This window comes from Manis pentadactyla, chromosome 4 (genome assembly GCF_030020395.1).
Source record: "Manis pentadactyla isolate mManPen7 chromosome 4, mManPen7.hap1, whole genome shotgun sequence".
Classification (NCBI taxonomy): Eukaryota; Metazoa; Chordata; class Mammalia; order Pholidota; family Manidae; genus Manis; species Manis pentadactyla.
In genome coordinates this window covers 168,450,845-168,471,046 of record NC_080022.1, presented here as the reverse complement: position 1 = coordinate 168,471,046, position 20,202 = coordinate 168,450,845, and the positions used below count along the sequence as shown (strand labels likewise).

At 56.9% G+C, this 20,202-nt stretch overlaps 1 protein-coding gene across 1 annotated transcript; it reads left to right on the top strand.

Moving 5' to 3' along the window:
- Window positions 1-15,988: 15,988 nt before the first annotated feature.
- NEUROD2 (neuronal differentiation 2) lies at window positions 15,989-18,986 on the top strand. The gene is made up of 2 exons (XM_036930547.2): window positions 15,989-16,318; window positions 17,422-18,986. The coding sequence occupies exon 2, from the start codon at window positions 17,427-17,429 to the stop codon at window positions 18,573-18,575; it is 1,149 nt and encodes a 382-aa protein (XP_036786442.1). The 5' UTR covers window positions 15,989-16,318; window positions 17,422-17,426; the 3' UTR covers window positions 18,576-18,986.
- Window positions 18,987-20,202: the final 1,216 nt, after the last annotated feature.

Below are 20,202 nucleotides of genomic sequence, written 5' to 3'. Positions count from 1 at the left end.
TAGAGAGCGAGTGAGCGTGAGAGAGCCGGTTGTGTGTGGGAGGACACTTGTCAGTCATCATGGCAGGGAGTGAGTGAAGGGCCCTGTGGTGCCTGCAGCTGAAGAGTGTGTGTGTGTGTGGGGGTCTGTGTGGCATGAGTGTGTGAGAGATTATGTGAGTAAGTGTGTCAGAGTGTCAAGGATGCGGGTGTGAGTGGCAGGGTGTGGGAAGACTATGTGTGTGCGGGGGAGGATGTGGGTGTGGGGGAGGATGTCAGAGGCTGTCAAGGTGATGGGCTGGCATGTGCCAGCTTGCAGGGGGGTGGGAATACTGCATCCGCAGCTCTAGCCTGTGCAGTAGAGGGGGATGAGGTTGTGAGAGCACTCCTGGGGGTAGGTGTACCCTGGATGCACGTGTCTCCTGCCTTTTCTTCCCAGGTTTAGTGGGGAGCAGGGAGAAGGAGACAGAGCCAGCCCCAGAGGGACAGAGTTGGGGGGCTGACTGTACCAGTACACGTGCCATCACGTGTGAGTTTGGTGCATTCTGAAACAGAGCTGGGGGAGAGGTATGTGTGCTCATTTCTGAGGTGTGAGCCTCTCTCCCTGCAGAGGTATCTGTGTGTCTCTGCAAGGAGGAAAGGGGAGGAGCTGGCCTTGTGAGTTGGAGTGTCCCTGTTTATCTGTCCAGCCCCTGGATATCTTTGCAGGAGCTGGTGTTTCCCTCTGCAGGCCTGGGGGTGAGGGTCTGAATGCCTCTCTGTAGCGCTGAGAAGGTGCCTGTGTAGACGTGTACATGTGAGTGTATCTTCCTGGGGCTCTGTTTGTGTTGGCTGTGCTCTCCTGGTCACGCTCAGGCCTGGAACAGTCAGGAGCCCTCCCCACCTTCTCCAGCAACTTTTCCACTCCCAGTCCCAGCATGCTGGGTCCCTGGCGGAGCAAGGTCCAGTGAGCAAGGCCAGGGGAGTCTTGTGAAAATGGGGTCAGGGACACAATGTTGTGCCCCAGAGTCGGTGTCCACTCTGGGGGTGAGAAAGAGGGTGGCAGGAGGGCAGAGCTTTGTTCACAGATGCTGGAAGCCCTGGCAGCTCAGCAGCACTCCCCACAAACCCCAGGCTTGGCTCAAATCCCACCCTGTTTGTTGATTTATATGCTTGTAGGTAGACAGCCAAATGCCAAATTGCTGGCCCAGGGGTGTGGGCATCTCTGGAAGCCCCTGGCTTGGCCCAGACCCCTCTTTCAGTGAGGTGTGGTGGGGAGTGGCAAAGACCAGTTCAGCAGTACTTGGGAGGGTAAATAAGGAAGTTCTGAAAGTCAGGAGGCGCACAGGAAAGGCACAGCCCAGGCAGTAACCGGAGTGGCCACTGGGCCAAGGTGAGGGTGAGGGGCCTGTGGCTTCTAGTGCTGGGGGATTGGGAAGGTACTGTGGCAGGATGAAGAGGGCAGAGGACAGCTAGGCCAGTGATGAGAGGACAGGGACAAGTAGGCATAACCACCAGTTATACCTCAGAGCCCATCAGAGCTGAGAAGGCCTTGGGGGCCATGGCCACTGAGGCCCACTGGACCAGGGAGGACTTGTTTATGGAGGTTCTGCAAAAAAAACTGGAGCTGTGGGCAGCCCTGAATCCAGAAGACTCCCCTGAGCCAGGCTGGGGCGGCTGGGGAGGGATACTCTCCCTTCTCAACTAGGCCTGGAGATAGGGTCTTGTTGGGGGTGGTCAGCAAGGGTCCTTATCCTCTTCCTCCAAGCTTTGCCCAGGCCCCCACTGGCTGCTAAGCCCTGGGGTCAAGAGGGTTGGGAAGACTGGCTGACACAGGTACAGGCAGGGACAAGGGACTGACAAGGGACAGTCAGGAAGGAGGAAGAAGGGAAGGAAGGATGACTGAGACATGAGGTGAGAGAGAGAGAAGGGGGAGAGGTAGGAAAAAGCAAAAAGAAAGAGAAAACACATGTGAGAGATGGAGAGACAAAGGGAGAAAGAGAAAGCCTCGCCAGAGAGAGGCAGGAGACAGAGACAGAGTAAAAATAGCTCAGCATTAAGATAATTGCAGCTCACGGCTCTGCCCTCCATCAGGGATTAAATGAGGTTTTATTACTTTGATTTTTCTCTCCTGGATCCTACGCAACTTCTCAAGAACTTGGGGAAAAGTTTTTCAGGTGGGTGGCCAGGTGGCGGGGGCTGTGTGGGTGACAGAGGAGGAAGGAAAGAGTTCTTCTGGGAGCTGGGGGAGGTGTGGTCAGGGGCAAGGTGTGGGGAGGGGCGGGTGAGGATGGGGGAGCCCAGTAAGGGCTCAGGGGGAGGTGGCCAGGGTCAGGCACCTGGGGGGCAGCTGAGAAGCAAGGGGCCAGGGTGACCTCCATTCTCTTTGACTTAGAATTAATCATATGCAAATGAGATGTAAAAATAATATGCCACTCCCAAGTTATTATTCTTGAGTTAGAAGCACAGGCAGTTGGGTCCAAGGAAAAAATTCAAGTCCTTGCTTGACTTAGCTCTGACTGAACTGTGGGTCTTTCTGTTTAGCCTGACAAAAAGGTTTATCCTAGGGTGTCTATTAACGTGATCATAGGTCTGAGACATGTCCTTCTCACCATTTCTCTTCACATCACTGCCTGGTGCTGGTACAGTGCCTGGCGTGCAGGAGGCATCACATTCGCCTTCTCTGGAAGTTGAATTTGGGAGGGTGCTATGAGGCCTTTGAGCACTTTCTAGGAGGTAGGGAGAGTGGACAGTCGTGAATATTCCCTCCCTTCCCCCAAGCAAGATAAAGTCAGGTGTTACATGGACTGGGAGTTGAACAGACCTAGGCTGGAATCTTATGTTTGTAACTGACTTGTGAACGAAGACAACTTTCTTAGCTTCTCTGTTTCCTCGGTTTACAAGCCTACTTCACATGGTAGCTGTGACCATTCAATGAGATAAAACTAAAAAAGCCCCTACGCAGTGCAGGACTCCTGGTAGGTCTTGAAGTTCCAGCTTCCGTGGAACTCTAGGGATGCAGTTCCAAAAATGACCAGCAGGTGGAAGTGTCGGCCAGGGGTTAGGCGGCTGCGCGGCTGGCACCGGGTCTGTAGTTGGGCATCATATCCCTGACCTTGGTACCACGGGGCTGATCCGAGCTGGCCGGGCTGGCATGTAGCAGCTGGAAGGGAGGCCCCCGGAAGCCCCGGGAAGCAACTTTAGAGAAGTTAGGGAGTGCTAGCTGGGTACACTACGGCATCTTTCCTTGCCGCTGCTGTCGTGGAGAGGCGGCAGATGGGTGAGGGAAGAATTCCAAGGCCGGCCCCTGGGGAAACTCGTGGACATCGAGAGGAGAGGGCAAGAGCATTCTCAGCCGGGACAATGGTGACTCCAGGACAGGTGGGCAATGTTCTGAGACATTCATTCCCACATTCATTTATTCATTCATCCATTATCCTTCCCCTTTGCCCATTCAATAAATTCGCTTTAGGTGCTTTTTTAAAAAATCAATTTTACTGAGCTAGAGTTTATATACAGTAAAAACTATCAATTTAAAATATACATTTCTATGAATTTTTGAGAATTTTAAACAATGTATGATTACTACTACAATATAGATATAGAACATTTTCATCACCCCAAAACATTCTCTTTTGGACCATTCAAGTCAACCTCCCCTTCCCCCCCACTGGGTGTATCATACTTCTTAGCACACTATTTTGAGACATGTCCTTCCCACCATCTGTCTTTGCATCATGACCCGCCTGCCATAGTGCTCCGAATACAGTGGGCATTACATTCTGTAAAGGGGATGGATTGAGGAATGAATCAATGGATGGATACATAAGTCATGAAACTGACAATGGATGACATACCTGGAGCATATACTCTGTGCTGGGCACTGAGCTAGGCTTTTTATGTGTATTATCTCATTTAATCCTCATTAGTATCATTCCATTTTACAGTAAGGCAAATGAAGCTCTTAATTTTCACCCAGAGCCTGGGTTCAAGCGCAGACAGTGTGGCAGTGCCCTCACTCTTTACTACTACCTTAATGCATTCAGGATGGGCGAGTGGAAGATTGTTAGCATGCACTGGACCGGACTTCTCTCTTGCTCAGCTTTGGACCGGGTTTCTCTCCGTCCGGACCTGTCTGGACGCATCTGAGGGGAAGCAGAAATCAATGTGTCCAGGCTGCCCTCTGGTGGCCGACATGAGTACAGCGGTATCTGTGCCCTCTGGCGCCTCCACGTGGAATGTTGTTGAGAAGAGCGAGCAAGCAGGCAGTTCACAGCAGGGGCAGCCTCAGCCCAGGCACCTGGAGACCCCCTGCTCTGGCCACTGCCTGGTGCCCCCCGAGGTGCCAGCTGAGGCTGCCCCCGAAGAATGCCAGCTGCTGGAGCCCGCTGCCTCCTACCCCCTCCACCAGCCTCACACACACTCCGATCCCGGTCCAGTCGGCTGCTTCCATTCCCTGAAGAAGAGGCCCTAAAGTTAAAACAGCTGTTAATTTATAAACCAATTTTTCCGTGACTGCTTAATAAATCGCCAGCAGCTGCTCTGCCCCCTCCTCCTGCCCAGGCACCCGGCCCTGAGGGCTGCATGGAGTAGCTCGGAGCTGCCAGCCTGCCCCTCCTGCCTCCTTCCTCTAACTCCCCAATTGCCCCCACTTTCCCAGGAACTGGGTGTAGGTGGGGAAAACCCTGATAAACCCAGCTTCTTTGGGCTTCATTGGAGTACAGAGGTGAGGATGGACTTTCTGCAACCCAAAGGCCATCCCTCCCAATGTCCTACAACTCCTCCCCCAGCCTCCACCCCAGGACTCCCAGGCCCAGAAGGTTGGTGTCAAAGGTTTCCTTAGTTCTGGAGAGAGAAGGGGGTACATTCCCCAGAGAAGTTACCCTGAGCCACTGGGAGGTAAGGGGATGCTGGGCTCATCCCTGAGAGCACTGGAATCTCAATTCCCTGTGTCAGGGTGGTCCCCCTGACAGCTGCTGACTCCCTGACACTGCTGTTCTCTCAAGGGTGGGCTGGGAGGGGCAAGGAATGCTCGAGTAGCCCCCCGCTCTGGGGAGATGCCCATCCACAGGATAATGACAGGAGGCATTTGGGCCTCCTAAACATTTACTTTGCCCAACTTCCACTAGCATATGAAGGGCACCCTGAAAATCTACATGGGGTGGGGCAGGCATGAAGTAAGTTCTTTCTCTTTACATTTACAAATTTTAAAGGCGCCCAGGATGAACCGTTTACTGCTACTGTCTGGGCAAGGGGGTCAGTCTGACCATGCTCTTGTAGCCACAAGGAATCAGGAGGACAGCAGTAGCAGGGTGGTAAAGCATCCCAGGTCAAGAGTTGAAATCCTTGTCTCCCACTTACTAGCTGTGTGAGTCTGGGCAAGTAACTTAACCTCTCTTTCCTTCCTAGGTGTCTCCATTTTTAAAGAGTGATAATAAATACAGAATTGTTGTGGAAATTAAACAAGTTGATGCACATAAAGTCCCTGGCATATAGTAAGTGCTTACCAAGTGACACAGTATTGTCTTCTCATCCCCCTGTTGAGAAGAGCAGAGGCTGGATCTCCTGGGTCCCCTCAAGTGGCAAATCTTGGGATCAAGGTTCTCAGGAGATTTCTAGGGAAAATGGGAAAGGGGGCATGTAGGAGTGCTGGGGACAAAATTAAGAGAAAAAAACAACAAGCAGGATTCCTGAGTTACATGGTTCTGACTGGGCTTTCTCATTTTGGGCCCTTCTGTTCCCGCCTAGCCCTCTAACCCCCACCTCCTCCCTGCTCTGGGAGCCATCGCCCTTCCCCAGCCTCCTTCCTGGAAGAACGAATAGAATAGCTTCCCCCAAGTCCAGCTCCTGGGACCCCTACCTCTCAAGAAGCAAGTTCTCCTGTCTAACAGAAATTCCTTCCGTTTCTTCTCTTGATCCCAAATCAGCAGGGACCACCATGACACTCCTTTGCCCCTCCCACAGTGGGATGGGGAGTCATGGGAGAGTTTGCTGGACTCTTCTGTCACACAGGCCGTGTGTGAGCCGGCCTTGCTACCGCCTCCCTTGCTACCGCCTCCCTTGTGCTCAGAGCAACTGAGTCAACCTCTCTGAGCCTTGAGTGCCCCACCTCTAGAATGGGGCAAATCCCACAACCTACTTCCTGGGTTGTTGTGAGGGTTGGAAGTGACACTGCCTATGAAGTTATTGGCACAATGCCTGGCTCTCAGCAGGTGCTGAGAAAGAGGTGGTGGAGAAAGAGGTGGCAGAGTGGTGGAAAGAATCCAGATGCTAGAGCTGGACCGTCTAGGTTCAAATCCCATCCACTACTTGCAGCCGAGTGAACCTGGGCAGGTCCCTTAAGCTGCTCATGCCCTTGTTTCTTCATCCATAAAATAGGGACTGCCACAGAACTTGTTTCACTGGGTGTTTGTGAGACATCTAGAGCTTTCAGAACAATTCTCCAGCTAAGTAAATATTTGCCTGAATTAATAGTGCTGTTGCTATTATTATTATAGGCCCCCACTAGAGCACTAACCCCCTTTAGGCTTTGCCCCATGCAGGGACATGCTGATGGCAGATAGTTATCAGACAAACAGAACCAGAGTGGAGACCCTGGCCCTGGGAATCCTGACTCAGGGCAGGCCCACAGGCTCCGCCTCCTCCGTGTTCCCTCCTCTGGCATCCCCTAACTCCCTGGCTTAGGCACAATCAGGAGGCACAACCCTCCACCTCCCTGAAGCAATGGTCCTGCAAAGCAACCAGCCCTTCCCTGGCCCAGGTCCTGACTACCTCCTGGAAATAAAGCAGGGTCCCAGGGGCCCACTCAAGCCCGGGAGTGCTCTGCCAGGGTGCCAGCTGGTGCCCATGGGGGCGGGGCAGCGGTTTGATCATGTGTAAAGGAAAAACGGGAGGTAGCTCCAGCCTTGGTGGTCCCCACCAGAGACGAGGACAGACTGGAGCACCCAGGACACCCTACTAGCTTCGTTCACCTGGGGAGAGGGACGGGTGAGAGCCAAGCCTGGCCTGTCCAGTGCCTCAGTTTACTCAGCCATCCTGGAGATGAACTCTTACTTTTGTCTCTCTGGGGTCTCCAGGGCCTAGGCACTGGCCTCTCATAGCCCCTTGCTCTTCTTCGTTTCTTAAAGCAAGCTCAGCCTCCTCCTCCCCGCCCGGGTTCTCTCCTTAGAAGCCGCTCGGTAAGACACTTAGCCTCGGAGAGGTGGGGGAAAGCCGACCCCATGCTGGAGACCTCCTCTGCAGGGCGTGGGGTTGCACCGCCAAGCGCCGCGCCGCGGTCGCCCTGGGCTCCCCGCCCCTGCCCCTTCCCGCCGCCACTGGCCCTTTAAGAGCCTCTCTGCGCGCTGCCGTCCCGGATCAGCCAGAGAGACCATTAAAATTTTATGCAGAATGAAAATGGGCCAGGTCTCCAGCTTCCTCGCTCCCATCCAATGATTTATTACTCGCAAATACCACAGAACTAATTAGTATAGTAATTAATTAATACGCATTTGCATATTTGCATGTGCAATTAGTGCAGTGGAGTGATTACTGGGAGAATGAGGGGCCCGGGATTGTCAGATGTGAGGGGGAAGTGGCCTGGAAAAGAGTTAGTGGGAATGAACTTTGTAGGGAGCGCGAAGGCGGAGAGGGAGGCGGAGGCGAGCTGTGGCGAGACTGGGGGCGCCAGGGCGCCGGGGCGCAGGGCGGCCGCGCCAGGGGGCACCCGGCGTGGGCTCGCCTGGGGTCGCCGCACGCCGGCCGGAGGTCGCGACCCGGGCGCCCCCGCCCCACCCGCGGCCCCGCCCCGCCCCCGCCGCGTGGCACGGCTCCAAGCGCGCGCCTGATTGTTATGCATTGTGTTTCTTGTTGCGAGCGGAGCCGGGCGGAATGGGGCTGGCACAAGCTGTTTCCCTGCCACGCGGCGGTGGCACCTTAAAGGGGCAGCGTCCTCGTCCAGCCACCGCCGGCCCGCCCCGCCCTCGCCGACCCCACCCCCGAGCCGCCCGCTGGACCCCCTTCCTGAAGACCACCGGTGGCCCAAGCCCGGCTCAGGCCACAGTGCGCGCGCGGAGGCCGCCCGCGGGGAGCGGGGCACGTGCCGCCGAGGCCGGCGGGCAGGAAGTCAGGCAGTGAGCCGGGACTGCGCGGCTGGGGCGCTCCGGCCCTGTGCCAGGCGCGGGAGGGGGTGGCGAGGAAAGCGCAGGGAGAAAGCCAGGAGGAGAAGGAGCGAGTGGCAGGGGCCCGCCCACTGGCCGCCAGGTGCTTCCTTGTAACACGCCACTTCGCTTCCAATCCTCACAAAGGTTCCATGCGGTAGGGCCCCTCATTCCCATTTTACAGACAGAACAGAAGGGTGTGGCAGCTAGGGGTCAAGCGGTAAAGCTGAGTGGCAGCTGGTCTGTCTGTCCCCATGTGCTCAAGGTGCTGTAAAGGGCCGGAGGAGAAAGTGCCATTTCCTCAAGGGACATCAGCGAGGACTTCCTGGTGGAGGAAGCACCTCTCTGAGCTTTCAAGGGGGAGGAGGGCATCTTCTGAAAGACCTGAAGGAAGAGGGGGGAGAAACCCCGGTAATGAAACTGCCCCTCCCCTTGTTTAGATGGAGTCCCCCCACCCATCCCTGAGTAGACCTGTCAAGGCTCGGGACACTGGGTGACTTGGGGGCCTAAACAAAGGGCAAACCTTTGACACCTGCACCTGTCTTTCCCAGGCCCCTTTCTTTCCCTCTTTTATAGGGTCTGCTGCTTCCACAGTGGGGCCATCATGGGGCTTTCAGAGAAAGGAACACAGTGTGTAATAGTGAAAGCATGGACTCAGAGTCAGAACCTAGTTTAAATCCCAGCTCCGCAGCACACTAGCTGTGTGACCTTGGCACAGCAGTCTTAACCTCAACCTCTCTGTGCTTCAGCGTCCCTGCCTTTAAGTGGGGGTAATGGTAACCCTGACTCCCATGTCATGGTGACAGTGACATAAGATGATAAGCCCAGTGTCTGGCACAGATAACACTCACCACTGTCATTACATTATTACAGAAACAGGAGGACCCCAATGCAAGAATTGGGGTCCCAGTTTCTGGTCCCAGCTCTGTCACTCATTTATTGTGTGACACCAGGCAAGTCACTTCCACTCTCTGTGCTGTGGTTTCCTTATCTGTAAAAATGGGGCACTGGTCCATGAATCTCCTCCCCCTCGACTGTTCCCTTCCCTCCGGGTACCCACCTGGAATCCTCTGGATGGTGAAGTAGCAAAGCCACAGCTAAGCCTCATTCACACCGTCCTTGACTCCAGTCTCCCAGTCTCCAGTCTCCTCTTGGCTGCAAGAGGTGTCTGGGTAAACTGTAACCTCCTGCCCTGGTCCTTGCCTAGATGTGTACCGCCGCCCACAGCCCTCTGGGGCTGTGCTCCTATGAGCAGCAGCGCTGCTGCAGCTGTGGGCATCTCTGCCCACTGTCAGCCCCAGGTCCCAGGCACCCAGGCTGGGCTTAAGGGAGGCATAACAGAGCTGTGCAGTGCCAAGCCCCAGAGGTCCCCAGCCCAGATCCCTGGCTCCTGGGGGAGGAAACCAGGACATGCCCAGGTCACAGGTGAGCTTGCCTGGAGGATATGCACACCCTGCCATCCGCTCTCCCCACTACCCTGCACTGCCCCAGCAGGTGCCCACATCACCCATCACTCACGACTTAAACACCCTGAATGCACTTCATAAGCAGCTGTGCTTTTGGTCTTCCCATCAGTGCTGAGGTTGGTGAACAGGTGGGCAGGTGGCACTATTCCCATTTTGCAGATGTGGAAGCCGAGGTTTATGTGACTTGACTGAGGTGGAAACCCTGCTAAGTCTGATACTCTTCTGGCCACCTTGAGTTCCCTCTTCTTCTGAATGCCTTCCTGTGTGGACGCTTGGAGGGACAGGGACATGACATCCCAACTGCTCACTTGGAAAACTGACAAGAAAGGCAGAACTAAGATGTGACAGACAGAGCTTCAGAAACAAAGATTTTTAAAATTAAAGTTGATCAGGGACTTGAGGCAAAATCAGGCATATCTGGACAGGGCTGTGGGCCAGGCAGCATTTACACACCTGTTAGTGCATTTGACACTTAAGACAGTCTTAGCAGGTAGGTCTTATTGTAATTATTATGTCCATTGTGCAGAGGGAAAGTCTGACTTTCCCTGTCAGTGCCAGGACTGATGGGGAGGCCGAGGGCCAAGGATGGAGGGTTTCAAGGAGAGGCTTCCTATTTGTGGTGTCCTGCCCTGGCTGCAACTGCCAATTTCTGGGGCACAGCTGGCACCTCTTCCAACAGGCTTTGGGTGCCACAACCACTTATCAAGGATATTCTGTGTGTCAGGCTCTGGGCACAGTTCCTGCCTTCAAGGAAGATGCTGTCAGGTGGCAGAGACCCATGAGGCAAAGGTCATGGCCTGTGTCTAGGTAGAGGTGTGTAGAAGGCATTAGAGAAGCCTGGGGAGGGACATCTAACCCAAAGACACTTCCTGGAGGAAGTGATGTTTACACTTAAAGGTTTACACTTAAAGGAGTAGGGTGCTCCAGGCAGAGGGTACAGCCTAGGCAAAGACCCATAGGCACATGGCAAGCTGCTGAGGGGCAGGGTTCAAGGCACAGACAAGTGTCAAGGGACAGTCGGGCAGCAGTCAGTTCTGGGTGTCCCTAAGAAGCACAGCCTGACCCTCAGAGTGATTGGGGGGCCACTGAAGGTGCCTAAGTAGGGGGAACCACTTTCAGATCTGGCTTTCAGACAGGATGGGCAGCCAAGATCCTATGGGATGTCAGGATTTCCCAGAGGAGAATGGCCTGGGCTCGGACCATAGACAGAAAGGTTCTGAGACATTGGGGGTGGCTTTGGGGAATAGCATCAGCAAAGAAGAAAAGGCAGCAGGAGCAGGACTCAGCCTTGTCCCTGGAACTCATCTCCCCTCCACTCAGAGCCTTGCATTTACCCCATGCAGAGCAGGAGTGGGGTGGGGTAGGAAGGAGAGGTGTGGGTCCCAAGCAGGGGATGAAAGCCAGCCTGGTGGGAAGGCAGTGTGGGGCCTCAGAACCAGAGCTTGGTGCCCCAGGAATGGGGGTCAAGCACTCCCAGGCTCAGCCTCCACACCCTAAGCCCACTCTGAGGGCCACTTTGGGAGGAATCTGTGACCCCCTTATCCCAAGTCCACATCCCCAGACTGAAATTTGCGTAAAAGGCAGGAGGAGGAGTCTGGGGACCCTGGGCCTTACTGCTTTAGGAGATTCTCCTGAGAAAGGCTCCAGTACCCCAAATCCTCTAAGTCAACCAGGCATTAATGCAACAAGCATTTACTGGAAGCCAACTCCAGTACAATCTGCAGGAAGCACTGGGCTATGGAGATATAAAACAAGTAGCCACCCTGGTCAAGTCAGGGAGACAGATGGGTAAACGGATCCTTCTAAGGGAGGGTGGTAAGTAAAGCTGCTCTGCCTGGGGAGTTCAGGGAAGTCTCCCAGGAGGTGGTGTCCATCCAGGAACCATCTTGGTGAGGAATGAAGATGAGTTTGATGAAAGGGAGACTCAGGGACAAGTGCCCATAAAGGAAGGAGCTCTTATCAGAAAAATGGGGCTTAGAAACCAGGAGTCAAAGGTTGTGGGGCAAAGGTCACTCTACCGAGTAAGGGACCAATCCTGAGGGGGCGAGGGGGCTGGCTTTGCTGGTTTTGCTGGGTCTCCTCCATCACCCTTTGTCCGTGTTGGGGGCAGGGGCGGGGGGGGTGGAGGGGAGCCGTAGGGGTCTGACCCAGGCCTCCCAGCATCATGCCTGACCCCAGGAACATGTGTCCACCTATCTTTGGGTGGGGTCTAGGCCCAGAGTGGGAGCCCAGGGCGCTGGCAAGAGAGGTGGAGGAGAATCCTGGTAGTGAGCTGGAGGTCAGGACAGGAGGTCAGCATGGAGGAGGGGGGGCTACACCTCAGTGGTCCTCCCCTCCCCCTCCCCCGTGGCTCCACAAGGCACGCAGCCGCATATCACCCGTGCCAGCCCTCACCTCCCGGCAACGTCGCCGCATTCTCAGCCACGCCATCTGGCGTGCCCGCCGCTCCCCAGCTCACTGCGGCGGGCGGGGGAGGGGGCACGGGGCAGGTGCCCACCCCAGAGCCAGGGAGAGCGGCAGGTCCCCCTCCCCCAGCGTCCTTTTGGACCCGAGGTGGGGCAGGGGCTGGGGCAGGGGTGGCAGGTGCGCCTACGCTTCAGCCCCGGGAGCTGCTGAACCGGCGCCGTCTGGGCAGCGCCAGCCTGCCCCTCCCCCTCCCGCCACGGCGCGGCGACCGCCGGCAGCACCGGCCCTCGGGGGGCTCCAAAGCCCCGCCCTGCCCCTCAGTCGGGCTGGGGGCGGGAACTGGCCGCCCTTCCTCACCTGCTCCTCCTTCACCTGCCTGCCGACCTCGGCCCGGGGGGCCCCAGGAGCTGGGTGTACATGGCCGCGGCCAGGGAATGGACACCTGGGTTTCCCTCCACCTGCTCCCCACGGCTGGGCCTTTTGGTGGGAAGTCAAGTCTCCTCTTCTGGCACACTTGCCCCCCACCAATCTTATCTGGGGCACGGCGGTGGTGGCGGCCGGCGAGGTGTCCTTCAGGGGGGCAGAGCGGGTGGAGCCTTTACGGATTTCCGTGTGTCCTTATTTATTTTGGTGGAGCAGGGGGTGAAATGAGAGCAGTTTTACAGAACATCCCCCCCCCCCGCGTCCCCTGGGCCAGATTCCCCCAGACTGCTTAGGAATGACCCGCCGCTCCCTCCCGCCTGCCCCCCGCCCCGCCTCACCCCTGCCCCCGCCGACCTGTCTGCACAAAATGGCCGCCGCCCCTCTGAGCAGCCATTTTAGGCGCCCAGACTGTGGCCTCCCTGGGGATAGGGCTGTGTCTCCATGGGAACCTCAGACCCTCAGCTCTGGCGCCCTCCGTGGGGGTGGGCGGCAGAAGCGGGAGGCTCCCAGCCCTGGCTGGGGTGCCCGCCATTCCCCTTTCCCTCTCAGAGACCCGGAGGGGACTAGGCCCCTCACCAACTCCCTTCCCCCTATGCCAGGGGGAGGAACAGATGGCATCTCTGGGTGTCCTTCTCCTTGCGTCTCCTTCCTTCCATTTCTGGCTCTTTCTGTCTCTCCGTCGCTGCGTCTCTGCCTCTCTGGGTGTACAGAGAGGAGCGCGTAGGTCCCGGGATGTCGTTCGTGGGTACACGGACCTGTGTGTGGACCTCTTTCAAGCCCATGTCTGAGGTGGGCCCATCCCACACCTCCCTCTGTTCCAATTTTCCAGTTTTTTATTGTATCTTCTAAAAAAATGTTGAAATGTGTTGAGTGAGAAAAACTTGTTCCATTTTCTGAAGGAAGCAAAGACAGGGGCAGGAAACAGACTGAGAGTGTTGAAGTTCCCCATACCCCCGGGTGTGCGCCAACACCCCACTTCTCAGACCCACAGAGCTGAGGCCGTTCCTGGCAGGAGACGGAGGAGGGATGGAAGGACCTCCAAGGGCTTTCCTACCCTGAGCAAGGTTCTGCCTCCTGCCTGGAGCAGAAAGCGGAGCTGGAAGGGACCGGTGAGCCCCCCGGCAACTTAGCCCAGCCCTCATTGTGAGAGAGAGAGAGGTAACTTTCTCCCCCAACAAACATTCATTCACTTACCCATTTATTCAAAAGCAACACAGTTCCTATATACATGAAGCATTTTGAATGTGTGTGTGTGTGTGTGTGTGCAAAAAATGAATATTGTAAGACATGTTGCAGTTCAACAATGCTGAAAAATTGAATTCAATTTTTCTTTAATAAAAATAAGAGCTGGCTTTTACTGAAGGCTCACTATGTTGCTGGCCCTTTGCTGATCTCAGCGCATGTATTATTCCATTTAGACCTAACAGCAGCTCTGGGAGGTGTAGCATAATCATCCCCATTTTACAGATGGGGAGATCAAGACTGAGAGACATTATGCAACTCACTCAAGGCATTTGGTATTCTTTAAAGCAGGTAAGTGCGACTGGCCAGGAATCAGAGTCCAAAGTGTGTGCAAAGAATGAAAATACCATTAGGCTGGGGGAGCTCTGTGAGAAAGGCCACATGTCAAGATTGAAGACACCACCCTCAGTAAAGCCTTTGAGGCTGTGTCCAAACTTGGATAAGGGCCAGCCAGTATCCCTGAGTCTGCCCCACCTGAGGCTTTTCTTTGGCCTCCCCCTGCCATACCCAGAATGCCCCAAACTATCCACCATAGGTGGGATTCTACCATTCCAGACCCAGGATCCATGAATGGAAAAAAAATTACCATTGGTTTCTCATCCTTGGAGATCACTGAGGCAGATTGTGGGGTTGTAGAAGGATCCCTGGGCTGGTGGTCAAATTCCTGGGTCCCAGGCCCAGTTCTTCTCTCCATTTGTATGTTCCTAGGCAAGTCAGTTCCCTCTATAGGCTTGTGTAAAAGGAGGGCTGGGGATTCTTTGCCCTGAGGCTCCTCTCAGTGCCTGGTCAGCTATCTCTGAGGGCCTCTGCCAGCACCAGGCCCCCTTCTTCAAGACTTTCTTAGCCATTGTGTGTGCCTCTATTTAGAACCTCATTCATTCTTCCAAGCATCAGATGAATGTCTTATCAGCCTAGTGTCTGACCTTACCCCCTCTGGAGGCTTCTACAGGGAGAAAACTGTGTCTGCACAGGTTGAGGGTGAAGCCCCCATCCTGCTTCTCTTTGCACCACCACAGTCCTTGGTACATGTTGACATCAAAGTGTGTGTGCTTAAGGTGTAACTGGAACTGTCTGTGCATACATAAGCTGGAGGATGGGGAGGAACAGGAAAAGTAAATCTGAAACACACAAATGCTTGAATCAGAGTGTGGGTAAGGGTGTCTCTACACCTGGTTGTGATTACCCTGCTTACACACACACATCTAACCGAGTAGGGGTGTATATCTATTTTCTGCACCACACGGTAAGGAACAGGTGTATGTGTGTGTGTGTGAGTGTTTGTGTGTGTCTCAAACGACCTCCCTCAACCTGTGCCATTTGCATCTGTATCTGGCCCAGTGAGAGGGTTGAAAGGTGAGCTGGAAGATAAAACAGCGATTTCCTACCTTCCTCATCAAGACAACTGTCTGACCCACTCCCCTTGGTCACTCTCAGGTCTGCTGGAGTTGGCTTCAGTGTTTTCAGTATTTTTTGTAGAGGGAGGAGAATACTTGAGTCTTGTCCGGGAACTTTAAGCAATGCCCAGCCCAGCCTCCTCCTCCTCTCTCAGATAAGCAAGTCAGAGGCCAGGAGAGAAAACCACTTACTTAGCAGGGTGGCGTGGGGCTGCTTTTGGTGGGGAGAAGTAAGGTATCTGGGTTAAGAATTCAGTGGAGACCTTCTCCCAGACCCCCAATGGTGAGTGCAGAGGCTCATCCCAGGGGTTCCTCCAACATACATATGGCCCCAACACCCAAGGAAATCTCTCCCATCAGCTGACTCCTCAGATACATACACATGTCCCCACAGACACACACGCCCATGCAGAGGCACAGACATCCAGGCAAATCTTTCCTTTTCTCTGTCTTTCCCTTGGTTTGCATTTCGTTCAGCCACATATGTTGTGTGTGCGTGAGGGGGGGGAGGGGCAGACAGGGATGAGAGATGGCATGGTGCCAACATTACCTATGGGGCTTGGGCCAGGGACGCCCCGGTGCCCACCCTGGGAGGGGGCCTCAGCCACCCCTTTGTGGCCGAGGTGATCCTCCTGGGGAGAGGGGGCAAACATAAGAGGTCCCTTCTCCAGACCTGATGGCCTGGTCCCTGACCCACCTCTGGGAGCCTGCAAGGAAAGAAATGGACAGCAGGACCCTGAAGGGAGCATAGAATTGGGGGCCACCACAAACGTCTACTTTTCAGCCTTGCCACCCCATTGTTCCCATGTGGGGGGACTCTATGGCTGAGGGGGGCAATTCCACGCACCTCCCTCTCAATCCCTGCTTTCCCTGCGTTGGGTGGGGAGGGGAGGGCGACAGAGATATTTATTTATTTCCTTTATTTATTTAATTTTTTTTTTTTTTGGAGTAGAGAGTGACAGATGGCGGCGGGTCCCGGGGGAGCCGGCTCTCCCCCAATGCAGACGCATGCCAATCACCGTCTCTCATGTGATAGCTGCTGCCCGTGACGTGCCAAGCCCATATGGCCTGGCATAGAGGCTGGTACCCCGCCTGGTAGAGATGCCACACTCGCTCCACGGTTCGCATGGCGCTCTGAAGACGCCGGCGCCCGCCGCCTTGAGGAGCCGCTGCCCCCGCTCCCAGAAGATGGGGGAACAATGAAATAAGCGAGAAGATTCCTCTTCTCCCCCCTCTCTCTCTTGCCCCCCTCCCCCCCTTCCCCTCCCCTCTCCCCTTGACTCCTCTCCGAGGTAAGTTGTCCGAAAGGGAGCTAGATCTCTATATCTGCCCTGGCGGCTGGGGGGTGGGCAGCTACTTCGGCCGACAGGACGGTCCCCAAATCCCCCCTTCCTGGGATGATGCCCCCCCCGTGGGGCGGGCATCGGAGGCGCCCCAGGTTCCCTCTCCCCTAGGGGCTGCAGCTCAGGGGGCTACGAAGGGAGGCGTCTTTGCTTGCGATGGGCTTGGGGGCAACAGCAAGATCATGGGCGGGGTGGTGCGTGAGGATGCTGAGATGGGACCCCCCGTGGTTGTCCCGGAGGAACCTGCGACCTTTCCCCACCTCCAAAAAAATGAGAGAAGCAAACAAACAAATTTGAATTTTTTCCCCAACCATCCCGAAATACAACGAGATCTGAAGAGCCGTGTGGGAGGGAGGCAGTTTGAAGGGGTGAAAGGGGTCCCTGACCGCAGGGAAGCCGGTAGCGGCTCGTCCCTCTGTCGCCTCCCCACGCCCCGGCTCCCCAGTCCTCGCCGCGCGGAGCCGGCTCCGGGAGCCGGGGAAGCCGCGGCTGGGGGAGACGATCCTCCCGCCTCTGGAACTGGGGCTGCGGGGGTGGGGGCCCTGCCGAGGGCGGCGCGCGGCCAAGTTGCAAATTGGATTAGGGAGAGTGGGGGTGAGAGCCACCGGAGGGGTGGGGGAGCCCGGCCGAGGGGCCCGGGCCGCCAGAGCCGCCGAGCGGGGCAGCTGTCCCCACCGGCGCCCGCCGGGAGAGGCCAGGCTTCCGGGCCGAGAGCGCCCCTCCCCAGGCGAAGGTCTGTTCCCGCAGCCCCTGCTCCGTGCCCGCCCTGACCCCGAAGACCTGAGCGCGGGCAGCCGCCCCTCGGGCAGGCGGGGGCGGAGCCGGGGCCCAGCGCGGGCAAAGGGCCTGGGCCCAGGGCCCCGGCCGGCAGCCGGGGCAGGGTTGGGCTGCCTCCGGGCGGGGCAGGCGGAGGAGTGGGCATCCAGGGCCCCCTGGGCAGGAGCTGGCCCCGGGCTCGGAGGTGGAGGCGGGTTACCGGGGCCGGCGTGACCCGAGAGCGCCCCTCACTCTTTGCTTTCTGTCTCCCCTTCCCGCCTGCGGGGCGCCCTCAGGCACCATGCTGACCCGCCTATTCAGCGAGCCCGGTCTCCTCTCGGACGTGCCCAAGTTCGCCAGCTGGGGCGACGGCGACGACGAAGAGCCGAGGAGCGACAAGGGCGACGTGCCGCCGCCGCCTCCGCCTCCGCCGGGGCCCGGGGCTCCTGGGCCCGCCCGGGCCGCCAAGCCAGTCGCTCTCCGTGCAGACGAGGTGCAGGAGGCCGCGCTGGCCGAGGTCAAGGAGGAAGGCGAGCTGGGGGGCGAGGAAGAGGAGGAGGAGGAGGAGGAGGAAGGGCTGGACGAGGCAGAAGGCGAAAGGCCCAAGAAGCGCGGGCCCAAGAAGCGCAAAATGACCAAGGCGCGCCTGGAGCGCTCCAAGCTGCGGCGGCAGAAGGCGAACGCGCGGGAGCGCAACCGCATGCACGACCTGAACGCTGCGCTGGACAACCTGCGGAAGGTGGTGCCCTGCTACTCCAAGACACAGAAGCTGTCCAAGATCGAGACGCTGCGCTTAGCCAAGAACTATATCTGGGCGCTCTCAGAGATCCTGCGCTCGGGCAAACGGCCCGACCTGGTGTCCTACGTGCAGACGCTGTGTAAGGGTCTGTCGCAGCCCACCACCAATCTGGTGGCCGGCTGTCTGCAGCTCAACTCGCGCAACTTCCTCACGGAGCAAGGCGCCGACGGCACGGGTCGCTTCCACGGTTCGGGCGGCCCGTTCGCCATGCACCCCTACCCGTACCCGTGCTCGCGCCTGGCGGGAGCACAGTGCCAGGCGGCGGGCGGCCTGGGCGGCGGCGCGGCGCACGCCCTGCGGACCCACGGCTACTGCGCCGCCTACGAGACGCTGTATGCGGCGGCGGGCGGCGGCGGCGCGAGCCCGGACTACAACAGCTCCGAGTATGAGGGCCCGCTCAGCCCCCCGCTCTGTCTCAATGGCAACTTCTCGCTCAAGCAGGACTCGTCGCCCGACCACGAGAAGAGCTACCATTACTCTATGCACTACTCGGCGCTACCCGGCTCGCGGCCCACGGGCCATGGGCTGGTCTTCGGCTCGTCGGCTGTGCGCGGGGGCGTCCACTCGGAGAATCTCTTGTCTTACGATATGCACCTTCACCACGACCGGGGCCCCATGTACGAGGAGCTAAATGCGTTTTTCCATAATTGAGACCTCGCGCCTGCCCCTTTCTTTTTCTTTTGCCTTTGCCCGCACCCCTGCCTCCAGCCCCCACAGCGCAAGGGCACCCCCACCGACCCCGGTGAGAGGGCGCGGGGAGCGGGCCGCCAGTGCTGCCGCTCTCCTGGGCAGCGCTCTTACCTGCGGGTGGCCCGTCCCAGGGGCCTCGCTTTCCCCAGGGGACTCGCCTTTTCTCTCCCCACGGGGTTCCCTTCTCCTCTTTCCCAGGGAGTAGTTCTCCAGGGACCCCTTTTGGGGCACTCCCTGGAGACCCCCCCATTCCTAATCCCTACACTTAGGTTTCCTCTTCCCCTTGCCCACTGCAGGCCCAAAGGCGTTCGTGAGGGGACAGCTGAGCTGTGGGATACTGTTTTCTCATTATTATTATTTATTATTATTATTATTTATGATTATTTATGATTAAAACAGACACCAAGCTGCCGAGGCAGAAGGGATCCGGGCACCCCTCTTTCTAGAAGAGGGCAGAAGTCAGGGCACCTGAGCCTTGACCTGGAACCCCCTCACCCCAACCCCTAGTCTCAGCGTTTTGTGGTATTAATTTTGGCGGGAGGGAATGTGGATTGAGAGGAAAGAGAGAGGCCAAGACAATTTGTAACTAGAATCCGTTTTCCCCTTTTCCTTTTTTTAAACAAACAAACAAACATACAAAAAAAAAAAAAAAAGCTAAGAGGCGACGGAGGCCGAACGCAGAGTCCGGATCGGAGAGAAATCGCAGTAAGAACTTTTAGAAGCAATAAAAGGCAAAAAATACTACTACCAATAATAAAAAGACACAAATATCTATGCAAGGAGGTTCTGACTGAGCCTAGCGGCCCGGCCCGGCCCCGGGATGCCCCTCCCGGCCCGCGGGCCGCGCCGCCCAAGCGCGGATCTGTGCACTTTGGTGAAGTGGGGGCTGGCGCCGCCCCTCCCCTCCCCAGGTTCTAACAATCAGTGACTCGGAGATTTGGGGCCCCAGTGCCACTGCCCTCCCCCGCCCCGTCCCCGTTGTGCGTCATGCTGTTTTTTAAAAACCTGTTTCCAAATTTGTATGGAATGGCAAACTGTTGGGGGGGTCGGTTTGGGGAGGGAGGGTTTGCATGAGAGACACACACACACGCACACCACACTGCAAGCACACGCAGGCCCGGCGTGGGCGTCCGGAGGCCGAGGGAGGAGGCCTCGCCGCTCCACCCCCCACCCCAGGCACCCTATCCTTTCCCGGGGTGAGGGTGGAGACCCAGACCTGAGGGCAGCTCCGCCCCTGCCAGACTGTGCCTCGTAGGGCGCTCGACACTCAGCGATTTCCGGTGGCTGGAGAGGGGGTTATTGTCCGAGGCGTCCTGTTGGCTCTGGCTGGCCGGTAGGCAGAGAGAGGGCTGAAGGCTCTTTCTGGAGGTTTCCCAAAAAGGGGGTGAAAGGTGAACCTATCCCCCCGGAGGTAGGAGATCAGGCATCCAAATACACCATGTAAAAATGCAAACCCACAGGCGACACACCCACACACTCACACGCAATTTTTACCTTCCTCTTGTAGCGAAGATGAAACTCCCGTCGGACACCCGAAGTGCATTGCGTGTTTCTGTTCAGTTTAATGACGATTAATAAATATTTATGT

Excerpts from the sequence above, each read along its gene's own strand:
- NEUROD2 (XM_036930547.2), top strand. The coding sequence starts at position 17,427 with ATGCTGACCCGCCTATTCAGCGAGCCCGGTCTCCTCTCGGACGTGCCC.